Raw genomic sequence first — 24908 nt, 5'->3', positions numbered from 1 at the left:
AGCTAGGCTAACCCACTGTAGCATACTTAGCGTGCAGACATGGAAATCGTACCAATCTCCTCATGTGACTCCCAGCAGGAAAGCGACTACGTGTATTGTCTGAGTGTTCCTTTAAAGTTTCTCAAACCGCTAACAGAACATCACGATGACGGGGAATGCACAACAGTTGACAAATGGACACGACACATGAGCTCTCATTGGCTGTACCTGATTGAGTGGGGCTTTGGGCCTGAAGCTAAAGCTGAACACTGACATACGACATATGGGCCTGACAGCTCGAGTGATCGGTTGCTTCTAAACATCAAACAGAGACACCCCCCCCCACTCTGTAAAAATGACTGGATCCAACAGTCCAAACAATCTCTTTGTCCACAAAACTCTTGGAGAGGGCACTGGTACATGGTGGAGACGACACGATGGCACGTGAGCAGGGCAGGTTGTAGGTGAGTGCATGTTAAGTCTTAAAGGGCCATCGCCTGTGCATTGTGTGTTTGATGGCATTTAAAGGGTTAATGCTTCCAAAAAATAAAGCTGGCACACACACACGGCAATCAAAGACCAGAAAGGACGAGACAGGACAAAGGAAATGACAAAATGGCTCGAGGAACAGCAAGAGAGAAGGTGATGGAACCCTAACAGAAGTGAAGTGGAAGAAAATGACGAAACGCATACTCATCAGTTCATCAGCATGGCAGGAGGCTGTAATGGAAGTTAGTCCGGTACGGGGCTAATGTATGTATACATGTACACGGCACACACACCGGATCATGGCAGGGTGGACACTATCACAGAAAACAGGTCATGTGGACTTATCGGGGGGCGGCATTCAAGGACTGGGCAGGTTGGGCTGCAGAAAGAACAGAGATGAACGTGACGAGTTCTGTGCTGTCGCCTCCCAAACATACAAATTATATACATATATATATATATACATACATATATATATATGTATGTATGTATTCCCCAACTCCTTTAGTTTATTTTTGCAGCCATACTATTTACTATTAAGTTTAAATGAACAATATCTTTGTTTGCAATTCCTATTTTTGTTATTATTTTGTTTTGTTTTTTTCCAGAAGAGACAAGACAATACACAAACACACATTGAAAGAGAGAGAGAGGAATGACAGAAAAGAAAATATTTCTTTGAAAAGAAAAGAAGCTCAATGTGAAAGTTCCAGAGAACGAGAAAAGAAATAAATGAACCGATATGAAAGAAAGCAATGAATGAGAACCATTATGTGGAGAGATAAAGGAAGATGGAATTGAAGTGGAGTTAAAGCGAGCCAATGAGTGATTAAAAGTGTCTGTCGACAGATCGATGGTGGAGGTGACGGTAGTGCTATGGCAGGTAGGTAGGTGGGTGATGACAACAACACTAATGATGCACACCAATAGAAACAGAGTGAGTCAGCCTCTGGCCCTGTTCTGCTGAAGCGTTGAAGGATGTGTCTTTTTTTTTTGGGATGTCCCCCCCCCCCCCCCCTTCTCTCCCCAACCCACCGCCACTCAGGACAACGCAGCGAGAGCAGACCTGTGCGTGTGTGTGACACATGTCAGGCGGGTGGGCGGGGTCTCCAGGGAGGGCGACAGACGGGGCGGTGGATTTGAGGGTGGAGGGTGTCGGGGGGGCTGGCGTAGTCAGTGGGCTGGACTGAGAGGGCTGAAGCAAGGGCGAAAGGAGGGAGAGTCGCAATGTTCAGGGAGTTGCGAGCTGAAGCCATTGTCTCCCTCCGGTATCTCCCCCGTCCGTCGCTCCCTCATGTTAGCTTGCTGTAAGGGAGATTGGATGAAAATGTCATGCGTGAGTCCTCAGCCCTCTCCTCTGCTCCCCTTTTTCTACCCAAGACTCCACCCCCCCCTCTCCCATCCTCCCCAACCCACGTTCAGCTCAGTTATAAGGAGGTCTCCACGCAGTAGAGGTGGGCTAGGTGAGGGGCGGAGGCTTTCACCGGCCTGTCCCTGCCATGATGGGTGTGGTAGTGTTGGTGGGGTTGGTGGTGATGTGGGCTCTGGTTGCTGGGGGTTACTGCGTCAATGCTGTTTTTGTTGCCGTGGGTGACTGTTGAACTGATGATGCTGCTGCTGTTGTTGTTGTTTCGGTTGCACGGGGTCACCGGGAGGCTGTACTGGCGGTAGGGGCGGGTGGGGTGGGAGCGGGCCGGGGGCTGGGCAGGAGGGGGCGGCGGCTTTCGGAGGGCCGGGTGCAGGTGCTGGTATCTGCTGAGCTCTGATTCGTCGTCCACGTCAGTGTCGTCGATCAGCGGGATGTTGTGGATGAGGTCGTTGATGAGGAACTCCGGGTGGGCCATGAAGTTGTGGATGGAGTTGTGGGATTCCGGTTTCTCCCGGCCCTCGTACAGCGAACTACGGAACGCTTTCACCACTCGCATCTACCGAAAGGAAGGAAGAACGAGGGAGAGACCACAAGAAAGAGAGAAGTCAGACATGCAAATGCCGCAGAGGAGAGACAAGGGAAACCCAGAGACCTGTGTCCTCCAGCAGACAGACAGACACTCAGGACCAGGTAGCTACAGTTAAAGTTTATATGTCAGTTCTCACACACCAAACAAACCGAGAGCATTTCGTGGCCACAATCACAACAGCAGCGGACGCTTCACAACATACACACCATCATACCTGTGTGTGTGTGGGTGATGATCCAGTATGTGTGGAGAATACACTCATACCTCAGCACACTGGGTGACATGCATGCACGCACGCACACACACACGCACACACACGCACGCACACACACGCACGCACGCACGCACACAGACACACACACGCACACACACACACACACACACACACACACACACACACACACACGTGCATGCAGCAGCAGCAGTGTAACTGAGTGAACAGTTCAGCTGTTTCCACATCGTGCGGCTTGGAGGTTGGCGTTTGCATGCATCGGACAGTTGTCAATCACTGGTGCTGTTTGTTAAAGAGAGCTGATTTATACTCACACACACACACACACACACACACATGCAAAATGCACTGCAGCCATGCAGCAGTGAGGGACAGAGGAGAGCAGAGTGATTGAAATAATGATGATGCTGATGGTGAAGTTGCTGCAGGATAGGAAAAAGCAAAACAAACAGAATGGCGACATCACAAGAATCAGCAGGTTAGAACAGTGTGCGATTGGTTAGATTACTAGAAACAGAAGATGATTGGTTCACAGGCCAGAGGCTTGGGCGTCAGCCCTGTGGCAAGAGAGAGGCAGCCAGGTCATGCTGAATCAGATCGTTGTCACTTATGCTCTCTTTCTGTCTCACACACACACACACACACACACACACACACACACACACACACACACACACACACACACACACACACACACACACACACACACACACACTCACTCACTCATAAGAGTGAGGTCTATGAGTGTACTTGAAGGCGCATTACGCAGTGTATGGTGTATGCGTGCGGAAACACATTCCTTTGCCATAGCAGTTGCTCCATGCACCCTTCCCCAAAGCCCAAACAGAGGAAAAGAAGCAGCATGAGCTCAAAAGAAACAGAGACAGTTCAATGCAAGTACAGTGACAGGCAGAGCCCTACATAGAGACCGTTTGGCCGGCCAAGATCTGTGGAGGGGAAGCTTTGAGTCCACTGTGACACCCGCTGGAGTCCAAACTGTGGTTATGAGAGGCAAATGGTCGGGCTGCTGAATGGAGGTCAGTGCTGCAGTCGGCCAAACTAAGAGGAGACTCTGCCATGTATGATAGACGAACAGACAGACGGTCAAGCAGTAGGTTCAGTGCTTATCTGTTTTTCCAAAGAGCCTGTCAGACAGTAGAAAAACACCTCATGCAGACTGAGAAGGTGTCAGAATGTTACTTTCTCACGTTTGTTTTCATTTTTGTCCCAGAGGACAGAGTAAACTTTCGAGTATATAACATTCCCAGTGTGACCAGAGCGGCCTGGAGGTCAGGGCACTGCTGTGTTACTTATGTCTCTCTTTCTCTCTCCCTGTCGGCTCTTTCAGCAGCGCTTGATGGAAAAACAATGATGGTTAAAGTAGCAGAAGGAAGGTAGAGAGGCTGCTCATGGGAACAGAACATAAACACAGGGAGAAGCTGTGAGGAAGATGGCTGCCACCGCAAGGCTCAACTCTGATGTGATGTGATGACTGAGCTCTAATCCATACACCTTCCTCAATTCAATGCGCATTCTCTTTTTTATTCCACGGAACGAGCGAGAACTGAGGGCGGAAATCTTCTTTTTGAATGTGACAGAAGTTTAGCAAAGAATTGAGGAGCTGAGGATGGATTTGAGATTTGGCCTAAACATCCTGTTCCCCTCATAGTTTCCTGACCAAACTTCCTCTATATCTGTGTATTGCTGGCAGATGAAACTAGGCCAGTCTGAAATGAAAACAAACCGGATCCTTAGATCGGTTCTAAAGATCCAGATGGATCACTAAGGTCTAGCACAGCTCAGGTGGATGAAAGCATGAAGCAGAGACATCTACTCATATCATGTTGATATCTCCATTTAATGTTAAAGATGCGTCTTTCACACGACTCTTTTCTCACTCAGCGCTGATGGATTTGGATCACGTCAGAACTTACGCACATCATACTGCAACAGGGCAATGTGCCAAGACTGAGGGCTGGGTCTGCTGTACAAAGAACTCTGGGTAATGGAGTAAAGTAATAAAGGGGGAGAAGTCAGTCTGTCTTGATGACAAATGGGAAATCATTTGGAGTGTATGCTTGTAGCTGTTCATCAGGTTTAAGACAATCAAAGGAAAGAACTCAAAGGAATTCAACACCCTTAACATGACCATTAGTATATCGATCACTCACTGCATGTTACCTTGACATGCCGGACGGCGAGCGGAGAATCCCAAATCATCAGAAAACAGAGAAAAGACTCGATGAATATGATATAGCTTTGCTATATTTACCTCAATTCATCAAGACTTTTCACACTTTTCGGCCTGTAAGAATAAACAAGTTTTCCTAAAGAATTCAAGGTAACACAGGGTGAGCGACTGAATTACAAATGGTAATTTTAAGGGTGAAGTATTCCTTTAAAGTCAACTGCAAACGATCCCCAGGTGGGTCGCAAAAGTATATATATGGGTCGCCAAATAAAAGTGCATCATTTCTTCCACAGTCTTTCATTTCAAATGTCTACGAGGGAGCCGGAATGTTCGTGTTCTTATTAAATATTGAATCTAATATGAAAGACGAGCATACATTTTTCATATCAGAAAAAATAAGAAATAGAGAGTCTGTTAACTCCTGAATGCATTTAGTTGGTCTCATTTATAAAGTATTTAACGTGTTTATAAGTTTTCAATAACTCATGCATAAAATAAAGTTGTGAATTATCAAACGTATATATGGCTGGTTTCAAGATAATAAAAGTGGAATTACGTTAGAAATGGTCAGGAACGTTCATTTAAGCGTAACTTTGCTCTCCTCATGATTTACTGTTGTGAATTTAAAAAAGGCTGAAACTGTAGTTTTAGCTGTAGCTCGATGAGCACATGTTCACACAAGAAGAGATAATTGTGCATTTGTTTCAGTCAGATGCAGTAGTGAGTTATTTACAGCCGCAGGACTGACAAAATGTTATTTTCTCGAATGACCAAACACCTACATGACGAGTGACATTCCCATCAGCCGTGGCTCTACTTTGTGCTAAGTGCTAATTAGCAACCATTAGCATGCTAACGCACTAAACTAAGACGGCAAACATGGTTAAACCTGCTAATGCATGTTAGCATTGTCATTGCTGGCATTAGCATGTAGCTTAAAGCGCTGCGTGTCTGAGAACGGCCTCACAGCTACAGACTCTTAGTGTTGTTAATAGCAAACGGGACCAGTTGCACATTTTGCACGCGAATGTGAAGCAAACCTGAGTCACATTAAGTTCTAAGTTAGTGTTCCCCTCCTTGTCAATTCATTTGGTTGATTTGGTCATTTTGGTTTGAGGTGTCAGCAGTGCCTCTCTGTATCTGTACAGGTGATGGAGCAGCGTGGGGAGGCAGCTTGGAATAGAAGGAGGGAAGGATGGACGAAAGGGAGCAAGGAAGGAAAGGAGAAGCAACTGAGAGGACGGATGAAGACAATCAAATGAAGAGATAGCACAACCACACGCAGGCACAGGCTCGCACACTGACAAAGAAACGCACACAAGTCAAACTACGGCTCTCGGATATGTCAGCAGATACACACACATAAACACACTTGCAAACGAGACACGTGCGGAACTGACATACAAAGAAATCAAGAGAAAGGATGAGGTAGATGCTACTCTAGTCAGGGGATGGGAGGATGATAAAAAGGGATGAGGGAAAGGAAAAGAGATGATCCCAAAAAATGACAAAAATGAAGAGAAACCTACTCAAGGAATCTTATCAGTATGCTACAGAAGAGCCCGTATTTAGATCTGGTCAAATCTAAATACCTCTACAAGAGAACAACTCTACTTATGAAGAACAATAAGAATACATTCCACAGAATATGTCTGCAAACAGGGAACCTGTAATATCTCATAAATATAAAAGGAAAAGGAGAGAGCAGTAATGGAGAGCGAGAGAGAGAGAGAGAGAGAGGAAGGGAAAAAAACAGACTGCACAGAGAGAAGAATCTGGAGACATCGGAGGGGGTGGGGGGGCAAACTTGTGGCGTTGGAGCTGGAAATACTGTTACAGAAACAACCAGTTGACAACAATTGCAGCACCGGACATAGTGAGAGGAGCAAAAGAAGGAGAAAGAAATCAATAGTGACAGAAGAGGGAACCCTTTTTTATGGTAGTCTTGGAAACAGCAGTGTCCTATGTGTCCTATGGGGCTTTTATACTCGAAGGTTTACACTTTAGAGAATTGCAGAAGCCACATGAAAGCCATTTAGTCATGAGTATGAGTAAAATCGAATCGTAGCATTTTCTACCAATAGAGTCACAGAGTTGTTACAGCAACACTACATTCTCTTGGTTTTCAGAGAAGAGAAATGGCACCACTCCTTTACATTAGCAACGTTTACAGCAGGGGTCAACCACAGTAACCACGCTTGACCTCATTCACAGACAGGAAATAACATGTGGTGCAGGAGGAGCAGCCATTTGCTCTCTGAACTTCAGGACGCGTCCTCGCCTTGTAGGAGTAAATCAATCACTACCTGTCTTTAACAGCACTCATGTCTTTATACAGTGCCCCATGTCAGTCAGGACGCCTCAGACAGAGAGAGAACAGCAAGCTGCCTCCTGCACCGACCAACACGCAACAACAAAACAGACTCTGGACTGGGACCGGGACTGGATTTAGACCAGACCAGACCAGACCAGAACTACACAGCCGGCCGGGACTGGGTGCTGTTCGAAAGGGAGAATCAGAAAAAAGAATAGTGGAGACATTGCACACACGAGCAGTGAGCGAGCCGGGGGGGGGGGGGGGACGACACAACCATAGATAGTAAAAATACTGCAGTCCACGTGCCGTGCAGCAGTGTGTGTCTCTGTGTCTACGAATGAGTGTGTGTGAGAGAGAGGAAGTGGCTGCAGGATGTGTGCAGGTATACGTGTCTGTGTGTGTATGTGTGTACATGCGTTCGGCGGACTCACTCCCGGGGGCTGGGCTGGTATTGGCTGTTGCGGTGGAGAGAGCTACGTGAGAGGGGGTAGAGATAGTGTTTACGTCGTGGAGCTGACTGAGCACGGAGGAGCGCCGCCTCACCGCTCCCTGAAACGAACCGCTTCGCTTGAACGTGCTCACTACCTCCATCTGCAGGACAGAGACAAAACAGCAGCACTCAGTGAGGGCAGGAGAGGCCGGTCTGAGTGAAGTGTGTGTGTGTGTGTGTGTGTGTGTGTGTGTGTGTGTATGTGTGTGTGCGCCTGTTGTGGCCCTTTAAACCCATTTTCTGTTGCAGCAGAAATGATAGAAACAGCATTCAAATTTCCATTAAGGGCAAATGTGCATCAGTGTTGCACAACTGCTGTCTACGGAAGCCCTGAGATGTAAAATAGAGAAAAACATTCTGGTGACCCGTTTTCTAAGTCTGATCTAAATAGTTTTCTCTCCTGTTTTTTATGTCTTAAACGTAGGGCTGGTAATCTTCTTCAGAAACATTTGTGATATTGCTGTTGAAATTCCTGTTACATCCTGAAAGCAATCAATGAATATAAGGCTCTGACAAAACAAATCTGGTATCTGTGGCTGTCACAGGCCTGTAATAAGCCTGTCTACCTATGCCTGTGAGGAATAACAATAGCCATTACCAACCCTGCCTTTAAAGGAACGTGAAAAATAAGGTTTTGACAGGAAAATCTCTCAAAATTTCTAAAAAGAGCTGATCTGTGAAATAGGTGGGAATAAGAATTTTGGCAGGATCATCCTAAATTACTTATTTTATTGTTCATTGTTTTGGCAGGTACGTTTTTTTTCTTCTCGTAATACTCATTAAAGAGACACAGCTGGAAGAATACTTTGTGTCCTATTTAGAAGGAGTAGTGGTGACTTCAGCCTCTTGTGTGTCATTTGTTTTCACAGACAAATACAACATTTGTAAAATGATCCTGACAACAAGACAAAAATCCCGCCTGTTCCACAGATGAAAATAGAATTAAGAAACGTCACCTGTTCTTAAGTCACAAACACAGGAGAGAACAATTAGAAACATTTAGATCAGACTTTCGTTTTCTCACTTGTCTCTCAGCGCTTCTATGTTTCCCATTATCATTGACAAGCAAGAATGATAAATGATGACTGTGTGTATATGAGGTTGTGTGTGTGTGTGTGTGTGTGTGTGTTTGCATGCATAATTGTTATCTGCACACTCAGACCAAACCCTCTGAATGAAAAACTGACCAATCTAAGCAAAGGCACTTAAGCAGAGACTCTTGACTGGATCTCTAACACTGCTTAGGAGGCTGTTAGCAGCTTGTTGTCATGTTGATGCTGTTTCGCTGTCTTAATGTACTTTCTTACACAAAGCAGTGCAAGGATCAATCAATTAAAATAGTCAAGCACGTCAACAGCCTGTCTACATAGCATTAGGCTGAACACAATGTGTAGACACTCACGCACACAATCACAGCATTTATCCTCTCTCATGATGTTTATGAGCCTCTAAAATACCACTTCCAAGTTAGATAAAGCCATTTCACCCGCAGAACAGAAAAGTTAGCTGTGTAGGAGAGAAAAAACTGGAATCATTAAGTTTGGCACAAGTCAGAAGAACGGCACAGACAGGATGAGATACAGACTTTTGAAGAGCAAGAAGAACTCAGATAGTGTTTAAACTTAACTCATATTGTATTTCTGTCAAAGAAGAGTCAACAATGCAGTTCATCTCTTAAAGGACTTTCTTTCCAAATGTCTCTCATGTTAGTGTGTAAAGGCCATGATACTAGCAGTTTATTGATGCAGTGTTACTACACAAATCAGGAACTATATGCCCCCAAAATAATTAGCATTTCATCATAAAGCACTTGATTAAAAAAAAATCAGCCATTCCTATTGAGATTTTTTTGTGATACATAATTGTGTCTTTGGTTTTCATTACACTTCTAGTAAATCCCCATTTATCTGTAATTGACCTTAAATATCTCTGAGTCTATTCCTGGGAAAGAGGTTTGGTTGAGGAATGTTTTGGTGGTCTGGTCACAGTACCTGGGTCTGGATGCGGTTGAGTCCTCTGAACCAGAGGATCTGTCCCCGGCGCAGCTCTCTCTCAGCACAGTCGATCTCCTCCTCATCATCTGCCATCTCCTCCCCCTCATCCTCCCCGGGCTCCAGGCCCAGCCCCGCCTCCTTCAGGCACGGCAGCCGCTCCGTGGGCACTGTGGCGATCACCTGTGAGCCAGGTTTGTTAAATTGTTATTTGACCAGAAGATGAACACCGGAGCCCCCCAGGACTGTGTGCTGAGCCCCCTCTTTCACGCTGTACACCCACGACTGCTACCCCAAACATGAAGAGAAGTCTGTTGTGAAGTTTGCAGATGACTCTTCCGTTATCGGCCGGATTACAAACAACAACTTCATAAAGAGACAATCAACAGCCTTCAGCGTGGAGCTCAGAGAACAACCTGCTGCTCAACGTCAGTAAAACGAGCTGATGGTTGATTTAGAAAAAAGGAGGCGAAGACACACATCCCTGTCTACATCAATGGATGAGGTGGAGCAAGTTAGTAGCTTTAAGCTCCTGGGGATCAGCATCACAGACAGCCTGACATGGTCCTCACACATCTCCATCCTAAACGACTAGTTCTTAAGCAAACTTAAGAAATAGTGATAGGTGAAGCAAACCCTGTGGCACAATGAAAGTGAGGGCCAGCGCACCGGCCTGAGTGGCTATTAAGATCATAAGCCGTGCTTTCACAGTTGGGCGCACCACCGGCCCATCTCGCCCGCACCGTCGGGGAGGGGGAGTGAGTTTGTGCAACAGGACCCGAAAGATGGTGAACTATGTCTGGGCAGGGCGAAGCCAAAGGAAACTCTGGTGGAGGCCCGTAACGGTCCTGACGGGCAAATCGGTCGTCCGACCAGACTAATGGAACCAGCAGCTGGTTCCCTCTGAAGTTTCCTTCAGGATAGCTGGGGGAGTTCCCCCCCCCCACTGCATTCACGTGGATACGGTGTATAGAAAGTGTTGAATCATAATTCTCGCGGTGCCCACGTTACCTGAAGGCAACGTGGTTGACGAAGTCCTCAGCCTTCTTTGTTATGCTGTCACTCATGATGCCACGCCCCTCTCAGTTGATGCCACGCCCCCACGCTAGATCAGGGTCAAAAGTCTGAACTGAAATAAAACTATCGGAAAGTGAAAAAAAGATTTGAAACCGAAAAAAAATAAAATTTTAATCTGAAAATATAAAATCTGAAACTGAAAAATATAAGAACTCAAATATCTAAATACATATGAAAGTGAAAAATTAACAAACAAAAAAAGTATTCAAAAAAATTCCAGAACTGAATCAAAATTACATTCAACCCAAAAAAACTTTTCATTCACTTATTTTAATTCTGAATACATTGCTGTATTTTTCAATGTTCAAGACCACAACTTGAACTTTCAGGTTCACATTTTTTTTTCAAATGATCAAAACCTGACCTGGATTTGGCTCCTTAGATCTACAGCGGGGGATTCAAACCGCCCAGAACATCACTGGTACCATCTACTGAGCATCAGTGATATTAGTGATGAGAGGTGCCTGCAAAGAGCTAAACCCACCAGACACAACCAGCTTCTTTCCTCTGGCTGTGTGACTCAATAAATTCATCCTCCACCCTCCTTATATGATAACGATAACAATTTGCGAAAACTTGCAAAACCTCCAGCGAGGCCCAACCTGATGACCTATCGTCGTGGCATTAACTATTCAGGGTCAATGCCTAACCTTGACCATCTGGTGAGAGTTTTGCAAATTGTGGGGTACCACATAGACGTGATCGTGCCAACGAACTCAACAAGCACGACTACGCCCGTGTTACTTCTCGTGTGTGCAGTGACAAAACGCAGTTTGTAGAGCAGACATACTCATCAGGGATTCCTCCTGGGGAAAGGTCTTGTAGTGTGTGAAGTCCTGTCGCCGGTCAATCATGTAGTGTAAATAGCACAACAACTTCAAAAGTCCCAATTATAAGACAGCAAGTCGTGTAGCGTGAACTTGGCTTCAGCCTCACCTCAGAGAAAAGCCAATGTAAACCAGGCCTACACTTGTTCAGTAGGGCCTGACTCAGCAGCAGGATGAAGAGCTGCTTACCTGTCCCCAGAGGAGCTCCCCAACTCCCACGAACAGACACCAGAGCCACTGCTCCATGTTGAGAGGGGCACAGCTGAGGGGCTTCCCTCCCCACTGCACGATCACGATCTGCAGCAGAAACACAGGGAGCGACGTCATTACTGTCACACATCCAAACACTGGGTCACAATGTCAGGATGTGTCAACAGTCAACACCTCTGTCTTCTAGTCTGTCACAAAGCACAAGGTGGCACTGTCACTGGACGCCCTGCTGCATCTAATAAACATCAAACCACAATGTGGAACAACACAAGCAGACGTTTTATGTTTGAGTATTGCATTTCATTATTCATGAGGTATCTTACCCTGAGTGGCTATTAAGATCATAAGCCGTGCTTTCACAATTTGCCTTGGCTAACATCAGGTCATGGAAACGTATCTGTCTGTATACATACTAGGATCATTTTAGGAGAGCATTATGCGCTCTAGGCCGGTATGTATAAATCTGCTCAGAGTAGGTATTTGTTCTTATTTTTAGGATGCTTTGGTTGTTGCTGAGTGTTGAGTGTCATTTAAAGGAGAAGATTATTTTGGGAAATGTGCTCTTCACTTTCTTGCTGAGAGTTGTTGAGAAAATCAAAAGCACTCCAACACCTCAACAGCTCACGAAGTAACTACGTTTGATTAATCCATATAAAACCAAAGAGAAGAAATGCCGTTGTGGTTTCACAAGAACTCACATGGTATTTCTCAGTGAACCACTATGTTGATAAGTGAACTTAAGAGGTGACACTGTCAGAATATATATTCATTCTGTTTATCTGGCAGGGGTGAAACAGCAGCTGTCAGGCTGGAGCAAGTGACTGATTTAGCTAATCAGTGTAATAACCTGATGTGAACCGAGCAAACGCTCATGACAGAGTACAAAACTTGTTCTACAAAACTTGTTCAAGAGTTTTTTTTGTGGGCGTGTTTTTGAGTGAGAGAAATAAATGTTTTGTAGAACAAGTTTTGTAGAACTGGAAAAAAAAACTGGAAAAAAAAAATGGAAAAAACAAGTCTGCATTTGGGTCCTTGAACACACCACATCATGAACCGGGGCAAATCCGCCCTTGAGCTTGTGTTGTCCTTCTCATTGCGCTGTCCCCTTAATCTCATAGTATCCCAGCCTTTCAGAACCCGTTGGTGATGATGGATTCTTTCACACTGTTCCGGGCTGTTAGGATCCACTGGCAGACTTGAGAAAAAGCTGATCTTCTCTGCTCATAGCTCTGAATAGCATTTACGGCTAACTGGCTTGGCCAGTTGCTGCTAGCACAACAGCTATTCAGAGCTATGAGCAACAACAGTTATTGCCTCATTGCTTTTCGTTTGGTAGCCGTGAGAGACCTTAGTCTGTAATGCAAGTATGTCTGCATGAAAAGATGTACAAAGATATATTATATATTCGCAAATGCTAATCGCGGTTAGCATTTCCCCATTGGCCGTAATGTTAAAATTAGCTTAGAAGCTAGCGACATGTTATGATGTTCATAGAAGACAACTTTAGTACTGTTGAAAGCATCTTGCTGTTCAACGGGGACACCTGCGGCTTATAGACCAGTGCGGCTTATCTATGTACACATTCTTTTTTCTTTTAAAAATCAGCTGGCGCGGCCTATATACCGGTGCGCTCTATAGTCCGGAACGTACGGTATTAGGAGGTATTGGAGGAAGTTTGCTGATCTACAACCTCTGCTGCTCGGAGCAGCTGGGCCATCATCACCAGACTACAAGTTCAAAAACATGTAATGTAGTTTCAAAAAAGTGAGCTGACAAAATGTTTGAAATGGCCAAATGCTTTGTGTTTAGTGCTACATTCCTTTAGACCAGGGATTCCCAAAGTGTGGGGTGCGCGAGCTGCCTCTAGGGGGTGCGCGGGAGGAAAAGTGTAATGGCGGTCTGATGGTGTAATAATATTAAATATTTTAAAAAAATGTAATATTAATTTAAAAAGTGGGATTTTTCAGAAAATAAAAACATGAATTATAAAAATTCCCTTTGTAAGATTTAAAATTAAAAACGTACAATTTAATAAATGCACTTGAGCTCCTTCCGGCAGATTTGCCACCTGCCGCCAGTCGTACACACTAGCCAGCCTAGCTTGTGCAGCTAACGTCAGCTAACAGCGAACTTCATGCATTCAGCAACATTCATGCAAATATGCTAAACTGGCTGAAATGGGGGAAACTGTCAGGTGGGACATCTGAAGCCATCAGTCGTAAAAGAGGAGAGGGACAGAGAGAGAGAGAGAGAGAGAGAGAGAGAGAGAGAGAGAGAGAGAGGAATCTGAGGCGAGGGGAACGGAGAGGTGCGTTGGGGAGAGACCGGGAGAAGAAATCGAGCCAGAGTCAGAGGAAGATGAGACGGAGGAGACCGAAAAGGAGGAAGGGATAGCACAGACACATCGGGAGCACATCGGCCCATCGCGGAGTCAAGGTGAAAAAAGAGGAAACGAGAGTGAGCATCAGACTGGGAAAAAAAGAGGAAATATGATGAAAAGTATGTGTGTCTGGGCTTCACTTGGATTGGCAACGCAGATTCCCCAAAGCCACAGTGCGTGGTGTGCAGTGAGGTTCTGGCTAACAGTCTGAAGCTCTTATTTACGTCGCCACCTGAACACCAAGCATGCCAGTGCAAGTCAAAAGCCCCTTACATTGTTTATATCAAAATTGGAGGAGTTACAAAACAGCCCAAAACAACTGGAGTCTCATTCATGTGTTGGGTCTATAAATGACGCACTACGGGCTTCATATCTGGTTACAGAATAGCGAGAAAGGGGCTACCGCACACAATCACTGAAGACGTGAGCTTGCCAGCTGCCAGAGAGATGGTGGAATGTATGATTGGAGAGAAAGAAGCAAAAAAGTTGGACATGATCCCGGTGTCCAACAACACTGTGTCGCGCCGCATCGATGCTTTGTCCGAAGACATCCTGGCTACATTAGTCGCTCATTAATTGTAAATTAAATGTGATAATCTGCCTCTGAGCCTGTGCGTGTGTCCTCACATCCGTATTGCTCTTTAAAAGTGACGCCTTGTGTCACTGAAAGTTATTGAAAGTTGTTGCAGTGTTTCAGGGCGTTTTCACACCTTCAGTTCGTTTGCTTTGTTCTGATTCAGGGATTAATATGATACAATGTTGCAGTTGCTCCTTTGTTCGGTTTGTGTTCACACTGCAACATTTAACAGCGGACTAAATCTTGTAAACAAATGCCACGCGCGAGCAAACTGTTCTCTCATTGGTCCGATTCTTATGCGGCTATAAAGGCTTAAAAGGCTCTGTTGCTTTTTTAAATTTTTTTTATTAAGGGGGGGGGGGGGGGTGCGCGAACCCGGTCGGGATGTAGAAGGGGGTGCGCGGCCTAAAAAGTTTGGGAACCGCTGCTTTAGAGGTACACTTAACAGAATAACACATGAAGTGCTACATCTATGTCCACAGGTGCAGGCTGACCAAACTGTCAACGTTGCATTGTGGATAATGTAGGCACCAGGTTTTTGTCGATAAAAATAGAAATAAAAAAGACAATATCTTTTTTTTTACTGTCCACTGAGTCTCTTCTCTTGTTTCTTCCCAGAGTACCACCCAGCACACAAGAGCTTTAATAAATATCCCTCTTTTCTTTGTCTGACAATGTTAAAGGAGTGCAAAGAATCTCACTTTGATCAACGTTACTTCTTTTTGTAAAGCTTTCAGACTTTCAGACTCATAAATCAAAGTCCAGAATCATTCTCAAGACCATTCTCATTCTGAGTTCTCAGGAAAAACAGCAAAAATGGTGTTATACTGTAGTGGGACTGTACTGCCTCAAAGGGAATTTATTTCCGAGCTGTGAACATTAATCACAATAATCATTCCACACCAGCTGTGTACAAAAGACACATTAAGTGAATTTATAGAACTAGAAACTCTGTATTAGTAATGGTTCCAAAATAACATTCTGCCCCTCCAGAGTTGGACCACAGTACCACCATGCTCCTGTGGCTCTATTTGTCTCAGTGGATGTAGCGACAGCATTTTAAATAGCAACATAATCAGTTACAACAAGAGCAGAGTGATACTATCCTCTTGACACCAAACTGCTTTAACCTCACTGGGAGTAAGATACAGTGTATCATATACAGTAATATCTTCCTGCAGGGAGGAGGGATCCATCTTTCTTATTTCTCTCTCTCAAGCTGCCTCCAGTCTTCAGCTCTCTCGATCTCCACTTTTCCAAATCCCTCTGAACTGTCTCTTCATTGCTCTCACACTCCAATTCACTGCCATCCCCTCCAACTCCCTCTCTTCTCTTGTTTCTTCCCAGAGTACCACCCAGCACTCAAGAGCTTTAGTAAATATCCCTCTTTTCTTTGCTTGCTTGTCTGTGTTTTTGTGTGCTTAAAATGCCCTCTTCAGTGCATTTCTTTTGTATTCACTTCAACAAATAGTCCTCCTTTTGTTGGTTTGAAATCTAAAATCTGGACTTCTGTGTGAGGTCACAAAGTGAAAGACAAGCAGTCAAGCAGGGCTGGCCAATATAGCACAAAATCTTTTTTTATATTGATCGATGACAATAATTATCACAACACTGTTCATCTAGTGTTTTTGTAGGTAGAGGAAAACAGATTCAAAAGTAACTTTATCAAAAATAAATCGAATGCATTCTCATGGATGTTAAGGAGGAGGCGGTCCCTGTAAAGAGGGAGAGAGCGGACTCCCCAGTCGAGTTAAAAGAGGAGAAATAGCCTCAGGTAACACAAACCCGTCCAGAAATAGACTTTACAACAAGTCTATTTCCACGATCATCGTTATCGTGGAAGGCTTTATCGTGGAATAGTTTTATTACCTAGCCCCACTGTCAAGGCCTGAAAAGAATCACATTCATTTTCTATACTCCAAACTAAGAAGATGACATCACCAAAACACAGCACCCATCTGTAGAAGACATTCAAGCTTGCATTGCTTTAGATACAGAACAATCACCCAACAACCACGATCACCGTTGAAACGAACACACTAAGTATTGAGTTTGTAATTACAGCATAATACAGTAACAAACAGAGGGAATTAGAAATAAAAGCCTGTGTCTGATATAAGCCTGCTTCAAATAAAGGCCTGGTACCTTTATAAAAGTAAATAAAAGCCTTTATTATAAAAATATAGAATGTATGGATGAGCATTAGATTCTCAGCTGTACCTAATAAAGTGGTCACTAAGTGTTTAATACATACAAGATGTAGTGAAATAACACAAGATTTTTCATACTGACATTTACATGTCATGGTAACATTCAGTTTTTAAAAAATTGTCAGCAACTTTGACTTATTTACCTGATTGGATCCACATTATCCACTATCAAGTAAGCAATGACTCTTCCTGGGGTCGTATTGAACAATTAAAAACCTCAAAATTCTCGACCAAACAGTGAAGAAAACCGTCTCAGGACATCAAAGCTTAACCTTACCTGCACGGCGAAGGTGCCCACAACAATGCTGCAGAAGATGGGGTTGGCAAATATGCCGTCGAAGACATTTCTCTCTCCGTGGATCTTGCGAGCGTTGATCTCGTTGAAAAGTTGCATGAGGACGAAGGTGTTGAAGATGATGGTGTAGTGCTCAGAGGGAGGGGAGTGGAGCGGAGCGTGCCGGCCGCTGTCGATGTTAAAGATGTGCTCGCCTGGAGGGTAAATAAAGGAGGAAGAAAGGATTAGAGGTGTGAAAAAAAGAACAATTGTCAGCTGTGTTGCTCATGAGCAAGTGTGTTTGATCTTCTGCAGGAGAAATAAACACTGTAGCTGTGTATTTGTGTGTCTGTCTCCACCAAAGCACCTTTTTGTTTCTTCTCTTGGATTTCTGGTTAAAAGCACGCTGGAATATAAACCCACTCGTTCTAATTTCACAAGAAGCCTACTGATCAAAGCGAGCTATTTCGGGCTGTTTAAATAGTAGAATTGCATTCCTGGTTGTCTCAGTGTGTGTGTACCTAAGAACAGTAGGGTGAAGATGATGACCAGCTGGTACACTCCATGGCCCAGGATGTTCTTCATCATTGTCAGTGAGATGAGCGGGTTGTTCCGGCCATAGGGTTTCCGTAGCAACAGGTCCTCAGTGGGGGGCTCGGTGGCCAGGGCCAGAGAAGCAAACGTGTCCATGATGAGATTCACCCACAGCATCTGCACCGCCTTCAGAGGAGAATCCTGGCAAGAGATTTGCAACCAGAGAACTGTGTCACAAACCATGTTCACAGGAGTCTGGCTTCACAGACACTGGGGATAGTCACTGTGAGAAAACTGCCTCCCTTTCCACAATACCCTGAGTCACAGTTCTTTCATGTATGTAAAGTCCATAGAAATAGAATAGGAGTAGAATGGACATTCCCATTGAGATCAACGCAGCAGGATGATCAGAGCGGAGGCCATTTGTATGTGTACTGCTGTAGTTGCTTGGGAAATGCTAGGGCTCTTGCTCTATGGGCCCATGGATGCGGAATTCTATACTCGGAAGTTCAACTTTTTTGTTTCATGTGCCACTGAGCAACTTTCATAGGAATGAACAAGGCCATGCCTCCATTGCTATATCAGTTATATTTATACATCCATGGTTATAGCGGGCTAACTTACATAAAGGCTAAACCAACGGCACTCACTCACTCACTGTGGTGCGGTTTTGCTCAAACGACAGAATGAGCAGTGGAGTAGTAGTAAATGAGTAAATGAATAAAATTGAACAACTATGCTTCATCCACACACTCTTGCAAAAGCACATTGCTATCGCAGGATGAAGGAATTGGCTTTTTCTTTGTAACCAGTATGGAATTAGCAAGCTAGCTAGCTAGCAGACAGTTGGCTAGTTAGCTAGTGTGCTAATTCCACCATGCTTGAATGCTACACTGGTTAGAGAAAATGAGCCAGACAGGGGGTTGGTGGCAAGCGGTAGCTTTGGGTATAATGGTCCCTCCGCCTCACTCTCCGCAATGGAGAAGGACAACGCTACCTAGCTAACTAGCCATCTATCTCACAACGTCGGCTCTCTTCCTGGCGAGCTGCAACTACACTTTACGGCCCCACTGACAAGGTTAGTACCATAACAACTAAAAGCAATCACCATTTTCTTTTGTACTCGTCAAATGACCACAGAAAACAGTTCAATGTCTCTTTCACTCCTTCTTCTATTTCTATGGATAAATCATTCATTTTAGTCCAGTGCTTGAGTTAATCTGTAAATGTATCAGTCAGGTTATATAATTAAAAGAACAAAAGTTTGTTTCATTTGTGTAGCTTTATTTCTGTTCCACAGGGTTATGATCTGATAGAGCAGGTCAGATCTACTGTGGCGATATACTACATGTACTTCCTCTTGTTGATCTACTCAATCAGTGAGAGTGGAAACAGGTGTGTGCATGATGGTGCTCCAAGCAGTGAGTGGCTTTGCACAGTGAAGAAGCATAAGGAAGGGTAAAGCTGTTGTGCAGTGAATGGGGCACTCATGGATGTGCTCATGGATAAGATTGTGATTGTCAGCGGTAACAGAGGACTCTTTGAATTACTTTTTTTTCTTACTGTGTATTCTTTAAAAGTTTGTATCAATCTGGCTCAGGAAGTGTCAACCTTTTGTAATTTAAGGCCCACTGCTGATAAAACAAAACAAAACAAACTAATCCAAGGACCACCTTCGCAATTAAATGATAAAAAAACACAACATGACAAAAAAGGAGAAAAAATAAACTGGGCTGTAAATATGAGTTGTGAAATAAAATATGAATATGAGTCAAGTTTTTTTCTGTAGTTGGTTGAAGAGGATGTAGTTCTTTCACGCGTTTTGATCAAGAAGCCTGACCAGGTTTGTTCTGCAGCATACAAGTAGGCAAAAGCTCAAGTTATCTTTGCAAACCCTAAAAGCTGGGATTAACCAAGCAATTTTGTATAATTATTAGGACTGGTCATTTCTTTTACAATCAAAGCTTCTATTGCAGTTTCTTCGAATGAAGCTTTGAATATCTAGCGTCACATTTTATGATGTCATCACCCATTAAGGGGTAATATAAATGTAATTTATGGTGCTGTTAGATTGCTGCTAGACCGCTCTGTTAATACAGGGGCAGACCTCTCTTTGTGTGAAGTAAGCCGGATGGTGAAATGTTGTTTTTGAAAGGCTAAACGCCAACAGATATGGATTGAAGCAGAATATTTTGTTAAACAAAAACACAATCAACACATCCATCTTTTTTAAATACATTGTGACTTTTGGACAACTTATAATATTAGTGTAGACCGATCTTTATCTGCAACTGCGCAGCAGTACCAGCTCTAAACACAATGAATACACATGCAAAAAAAAGAACCTGCGCAGCATTAGAATGTTATTTTGGATTCAAAGGTCAACTTTATGAATGAGACTTTGAAGTTTCGAGCTATTCGGTACAGCCCTAATCTGTAAAATGAATGATGATAATAATATTAATACTGAAAATGTACAAACATGTCTCTATAGTTAGCAGCAGAGCTGTTATGGTGACGAGTAGGTCTGCAATGATTGTTTTCATTATCATGGGATCTGATGACTATTGTCTTGATTGCTTGATTAACATCTGCTCCAAATGTCAGAAAGTATCGCGGCCGGGTGTATTAGGTAGCTATAGTTTCTCAAAGATCATGGCAAAACTTGATATTGTTGATGGTCTGGTCCCTTTTTTTTCTTCATGTTTGTCATGCTTCATATTTGGGACCATAGTGTTAATACCAAGACAGAGATCCAGTAAGTTAAATATCAATATATGTCAATATGCTTTTCTTTTGTCTGATAATGTTGTGGATGGGGAGGTGATGACTTTAGAGGTGAAAAAACGACTGAGAGAAAGGGGAAATCTTGCTCTTTATGTATTTAACTTTCCATATAAGTATATTGCAAATAACATTAAATGCATAAAAGCATACATGTGCAAGTTGATATTTCTTTCATATCAAACGTGTAAATGTTTCCATGTGTGTCAGGACGTCTAAGCAGATATAACATGTTTACTGAAGTGACGTCTACGTGTCTGTTATATTGTATGTGGTGGAAATGCATGTGTGACAGCACGTATAAATCTGTCTACCTGAGTGATGCAGGCGCCGGTGAAGGCCACTATGACAGCCACTACGTTGACCGTGAGCTGGAACTGCAGGAACTTGGAGATGCTATCGTAGACATTTCGTCCCCACATCACCGCCTTGACAATGCTGCTGAAGTTGTCATCAGTCAGGATGATGTCCGACGCTTCTTTAGCCACGTCTGTTCCAGCAATACCCTGACACAGATTGAGACAGAGTGAGGAGGAGACTGAGACGCATTACGTATTTTATGCCAGCGTTCAAGCATCCAAATGATTTCGGAGTGCTACTGCCTCAATATCGTGTTGTCCCATCTCCAAGTGCTAGCGCTTGGTGTGAGTAACAGCTGTGACCAAATGCACATTGTTCAAAATGTTAAGCATGTATTATTTATAGGTAGAGAACATTTCTAAAATTCCTCATATTTTCTTGAACGTATTAGTTATCTTACGTCATTAAAGGGATCGTTTAGAAGTTCTTCTTCATCTATTGTATTACTACAATAGATGGAGTTTGGAGAAACAGACAGGAGTAAAGTAATGTACTGCTGTGATGTATTTCAGACACCTAAAAGAATCAATAGCAGTTTAATTGTAGCTATATTTATAATATTTTCACCTCTTTACCTTTCTGTCAGACAGTCCTTTCTGACGAGGACTGAAGCTGTTATCTGTGCTCTCTTCAAAGTCACTTTGACAAAAACAGTCATTTGAGCTCACAGAAAGTAGGAGCTTCTGGTCTACTGCTGCCTCGATTGGTTTATCGTCTGTTTAGGTTATTGTGAGACTTTGGTGAATCCAAACTAACCACACGAAGTACACGAACAAACAAACCGATGGAGGCTGCGGTAGACCATGTGACCTTGTGCTGCAAGGTAAAATGACATGATGTTTATGTCAAAGGAGTTTGTGGCTTTGAAGAGAGCATCGTTAACTGCTTCAGACTGCTCCAGTGCCTCGTTTGACAGCAAGGTAAAGCTGTGAAAACATTCTAAATATAACGTACATTTGAACTGATGCTGGTCTGTTTCTCATACAGCCACACTTCAAAACATCCAAATTATAGCTTTAATGTATTTATTAATATATATCGTGGACATTTGTTTCCCAAATTGAATTCATATACTTCTATGAGATTAGATTATTGTAGCTACAGAAGGGTTTTAACACCAAATAAACATTAATGGTGAATAATATATCAGGTTACCATGGCAAAGCCCACATCAGCCTTCTTCAAAGCTGGTCCGTCATTGGTTCCATCTCCTGTTACTGCGACGACCTGTCTTTGTTCCAGGGCGGTGCTGTCGATGATTCCTAGACACAAGCAGAAGGGAAAGACAGGCTCTCATCTGGCTGGATGAATATGTGTGTGTGTATGTTTGGGTTCATCAACTTGAGACTCACCTTTGACCAGGGTGTGTTTGTCGGTTGGTGAGGAACGAGCCAACACGCGAAGTTTGGGCCAGATTTTGTCAATACGTTCCTGTTCAATCTGTCAGTCAGATAGAGAGAAGGGGGGTTGGGGGGTGATATCAGTGGTGATATGTGACGGGAACCTCCACACATCAGACATATTTGTGAGGCTTTGACCATGAATACGGCTTTAGTTTGTTATCTTTGCACAATTCATTTATTTGTTAGTTATCAAAACAGTTTACAGTACAGTGGTGGGATGTGGTACTGAAGTACTAATTTGAGGTACTTTGTTTGAATAATTACATTCATGCAACTTTATCTATGTACTCTTTCACTGTACTACATCTCAGAGGTAAATAATGTACTTTTTACTTTGATGAATGGTTTCAGTCATTTTACAAGCAAAAATGCCCACTTGAGACCGCAACTTACCTCTCCTTTCTCGTTCCTGATTCGTCGGTTGAATTCCTTGCCATCTATACAGATAAAGTCATCCCCAGGGTGGATGATGCCACATTTAGCAGCAATGGCCCTCGCTGTGTTAATGTTATCACCAGTCACCATCCGCACCGTGATGCCTGCACGCTGACACTTACGGATGGCCTCAGGCACCTTAGGGGGACAGGGAAATTTGTTCACACAAAAACACAATGCCAACAACAAAAGTTCACTCATTAACATGCACATCTCAGCCAGGTGTGTCTCTCTCCCCTCCCAAACAAAGAAGAGTTGAATCTCACTAAATTTTCCCTCATAACTCCCTTATGGTCGCGATGATGGCGAAGAAAAACAAACAGGGATTTAATCATCCTGTATTACGTCTGATGTTAGTGGACCATAACATATCAGGTATGTAATACATCTGCTTCAAAATGAGACCAACCTTTCTATGGATGTCAGTTTTTGAGACACAACAAAGGCCTAAAACAAAGACTGCAACAGACTAGGTCAGGCTTGTTTTAGCCTATCCGATTGCTGCAAATTGTTTTTGCCACTGAGGCAGTTGTCGATCACTTGCGGCACCTACCGGCCGGTTAGGAGGAGTGATATGATGGTCAATGATGGTATAGTCAAGAAAATTGTTTTTTTAGAAACTATAAATCACCTCAACCACAAGAGGTCCTTGAGCATGCAGTCATAAATGAGCACAAAAAATATGAGGCTGATGGGTCCAAAAGAATGTGAGATGAGCTGTGGACAGACGGACACACACACACACACACACACACACACACACATGACAGAACGCATGATCTTCCCAAAGGCTTAAGCCTGGCGGAAATAGTTACTTTTAGAAATACAGCTTATAATCACATATTATGGAAGCCACAGTAGCAGCTGAAACTAAAACTAAAGAGGACCCTACCTCAGGCCGCACAGGGTCCTCGATCCCAACCACAGTGAGGCAGGTCAACTCCGTCACTATTTCTGCTTCGTTTTCCCAATCTGGCTCCGGGTTAGATGGCAGGTCCCGGTATGCAATGCAGATGGTCCTCAACCCCTCACATGCCATTGACTCAATCACCTAGTTAAAAGTCATTAGTACAAGTATGGTCAGGAAGGGCTCCACAAAATCTAACCACAGCTTCATTTACTGATTACAGACATGTTATTTACATTCCAATATCTGATGCAGAAAAAATGGATCAAAATGCTTGCATACAGTTTGTTGTCAGATGACTTTTTGAGTGCCTTTGTGGGGACACAGCTGTAGGTAAAAGACCTCCAACCTACTGCAGACAACAACCGTCGCTGCTGTAAGTCCCAAATATGATGTGGCGACACAAAGCTGCTGCAATGCAAACTGAACAGCTGAGCTGGAATAAAGTTGTCTATGGCTTGCGCTCCCTGCATGGACTAATCTACGGTACATGGAACAAATACATGTGTTTTGCTGCTAAATATTTCAGTTACAACTAGATTGATCTGGCAAAAGCAGTTTTATACATAACAGATTTGGAATGTATACAAGTCAGTCTGCTGAACATAGTGGAGCATTTAGCAGCTAAAGATATCTCCCTCAGGAGTTGTTCGAGACCAAAAACAGAGTTAGAAGAGATTGAATATTGGACCTACATTCATCAGGTGGACACAAACACCAGTTCACAGACTGATAATATTGCTCTGTAACTGCTGGATGTGTAAATAAACACATTTACCATATCTACTTACAAGATCACTTATTATCATAAAATAGCACATCCAATGCAGGACTTTTACTTGTAACAGAGTTTTTTTCACAGTGTGGTATGAGTACTTTTTTCTTAAAGGATCTAAATACTTCCTCCACCACAGGTTCAAATATGAAAAGGAGAGTTTGTCAGGTCATAGAAACAGCAGATCGATTCTTCTCTCATAAAGTTACTGCACAACTTAAATTAGCTTTTCATGTGTGCAGTGTCTCTGTGTAGCCTACACTGAATCAATAGCATTCCATTCAACAAGGAAGCGACAACAATAAGGATTAGTACTAAATAAGAGATGACAAATTAGTCTGAAATGAAGTTTGAAGATGGGAAGGAGCTGATTGGCTCGCCTGAAATCCATATTACCATGATGCCAAAACATCTGTCATTTCCTAAAAGTAAAGCAATTTGATCAGTGAATATAGTAATATCAAATTTGTTTTATATGTTATTACTATTGTTTATAAGCATTGTAATA

At 43.4% G+C, this 24908-nt stretch overlaps 1 protein-coding gene across 2 annotated transcripts in view; it reads right to left on the bottom strand.

The window, feature by feature from the left end:
• Window positions 1-1895: 1895 nt before the first annotated feature.
• The window catches only part of atp2b3b (ATPase plasma membrane Ca2+ transporting 3b), a gene marked incomplete at its 3' end in the record, with an annotated part of 47604 nt that continues 24591 nt past the window's right edge, over window positions 1896-24908 (bottom strand). For both annotated transcript variants that reach the window (XM_079274112.1, XM_079274113.1), the window contains 10 exons: window positions 23611-23769; window positions 22677-22856; window positions 22233-22320; window positions 22036-22142; window positions 20835-21026; window positions 17724-17937; window positions 17206-17417; window positions 11741-11848; window positions 9648-9830; window positions 1896-2393 (listed from right to left, as the gene is read on the bottom strand). In XM_079274112.1, coding sequence (XP_079130238.1) covers window positions 1896-2393; window positions 9648-9830; window positions 11741-11848; window positions 17206-17417; window positions 17724-17937; window positions 20835-21026; window positions 22036-22142; window positions 22233-22320; window positions 22677-22856; window positions 23611-23769 — 1941 coding nt within the window. The remainder of the gene's footprint in view (window positions 2394-9647; window positions 9831-11740; window positions 11849-17205; window positions 17418-17723; window positions 17938-20834; window positions 21027-22035; window positions 22143-22232; window positions 22321-22676; window positions 22857-23610; window positions 23770-24908) is intronic.

Source organism: Melanostigma gelatinosum, assembly GCF_949748355.1.
Source record: "Melanostigma gelatinosum genome assembly, chromosome: 8".
NCBI classification, from domain to species: Eukaryota; Metazoa; Chordata; class Actinopteri; order Perciformes; family Zoarcidae; genus Melanostigma; species Melanostigma gelatinosum.
The sequence above is the reverse complement of the archived record's forward strand: the minus strand, read 5'-3'. Positions and strand labels throughout refer to the sequence as shown.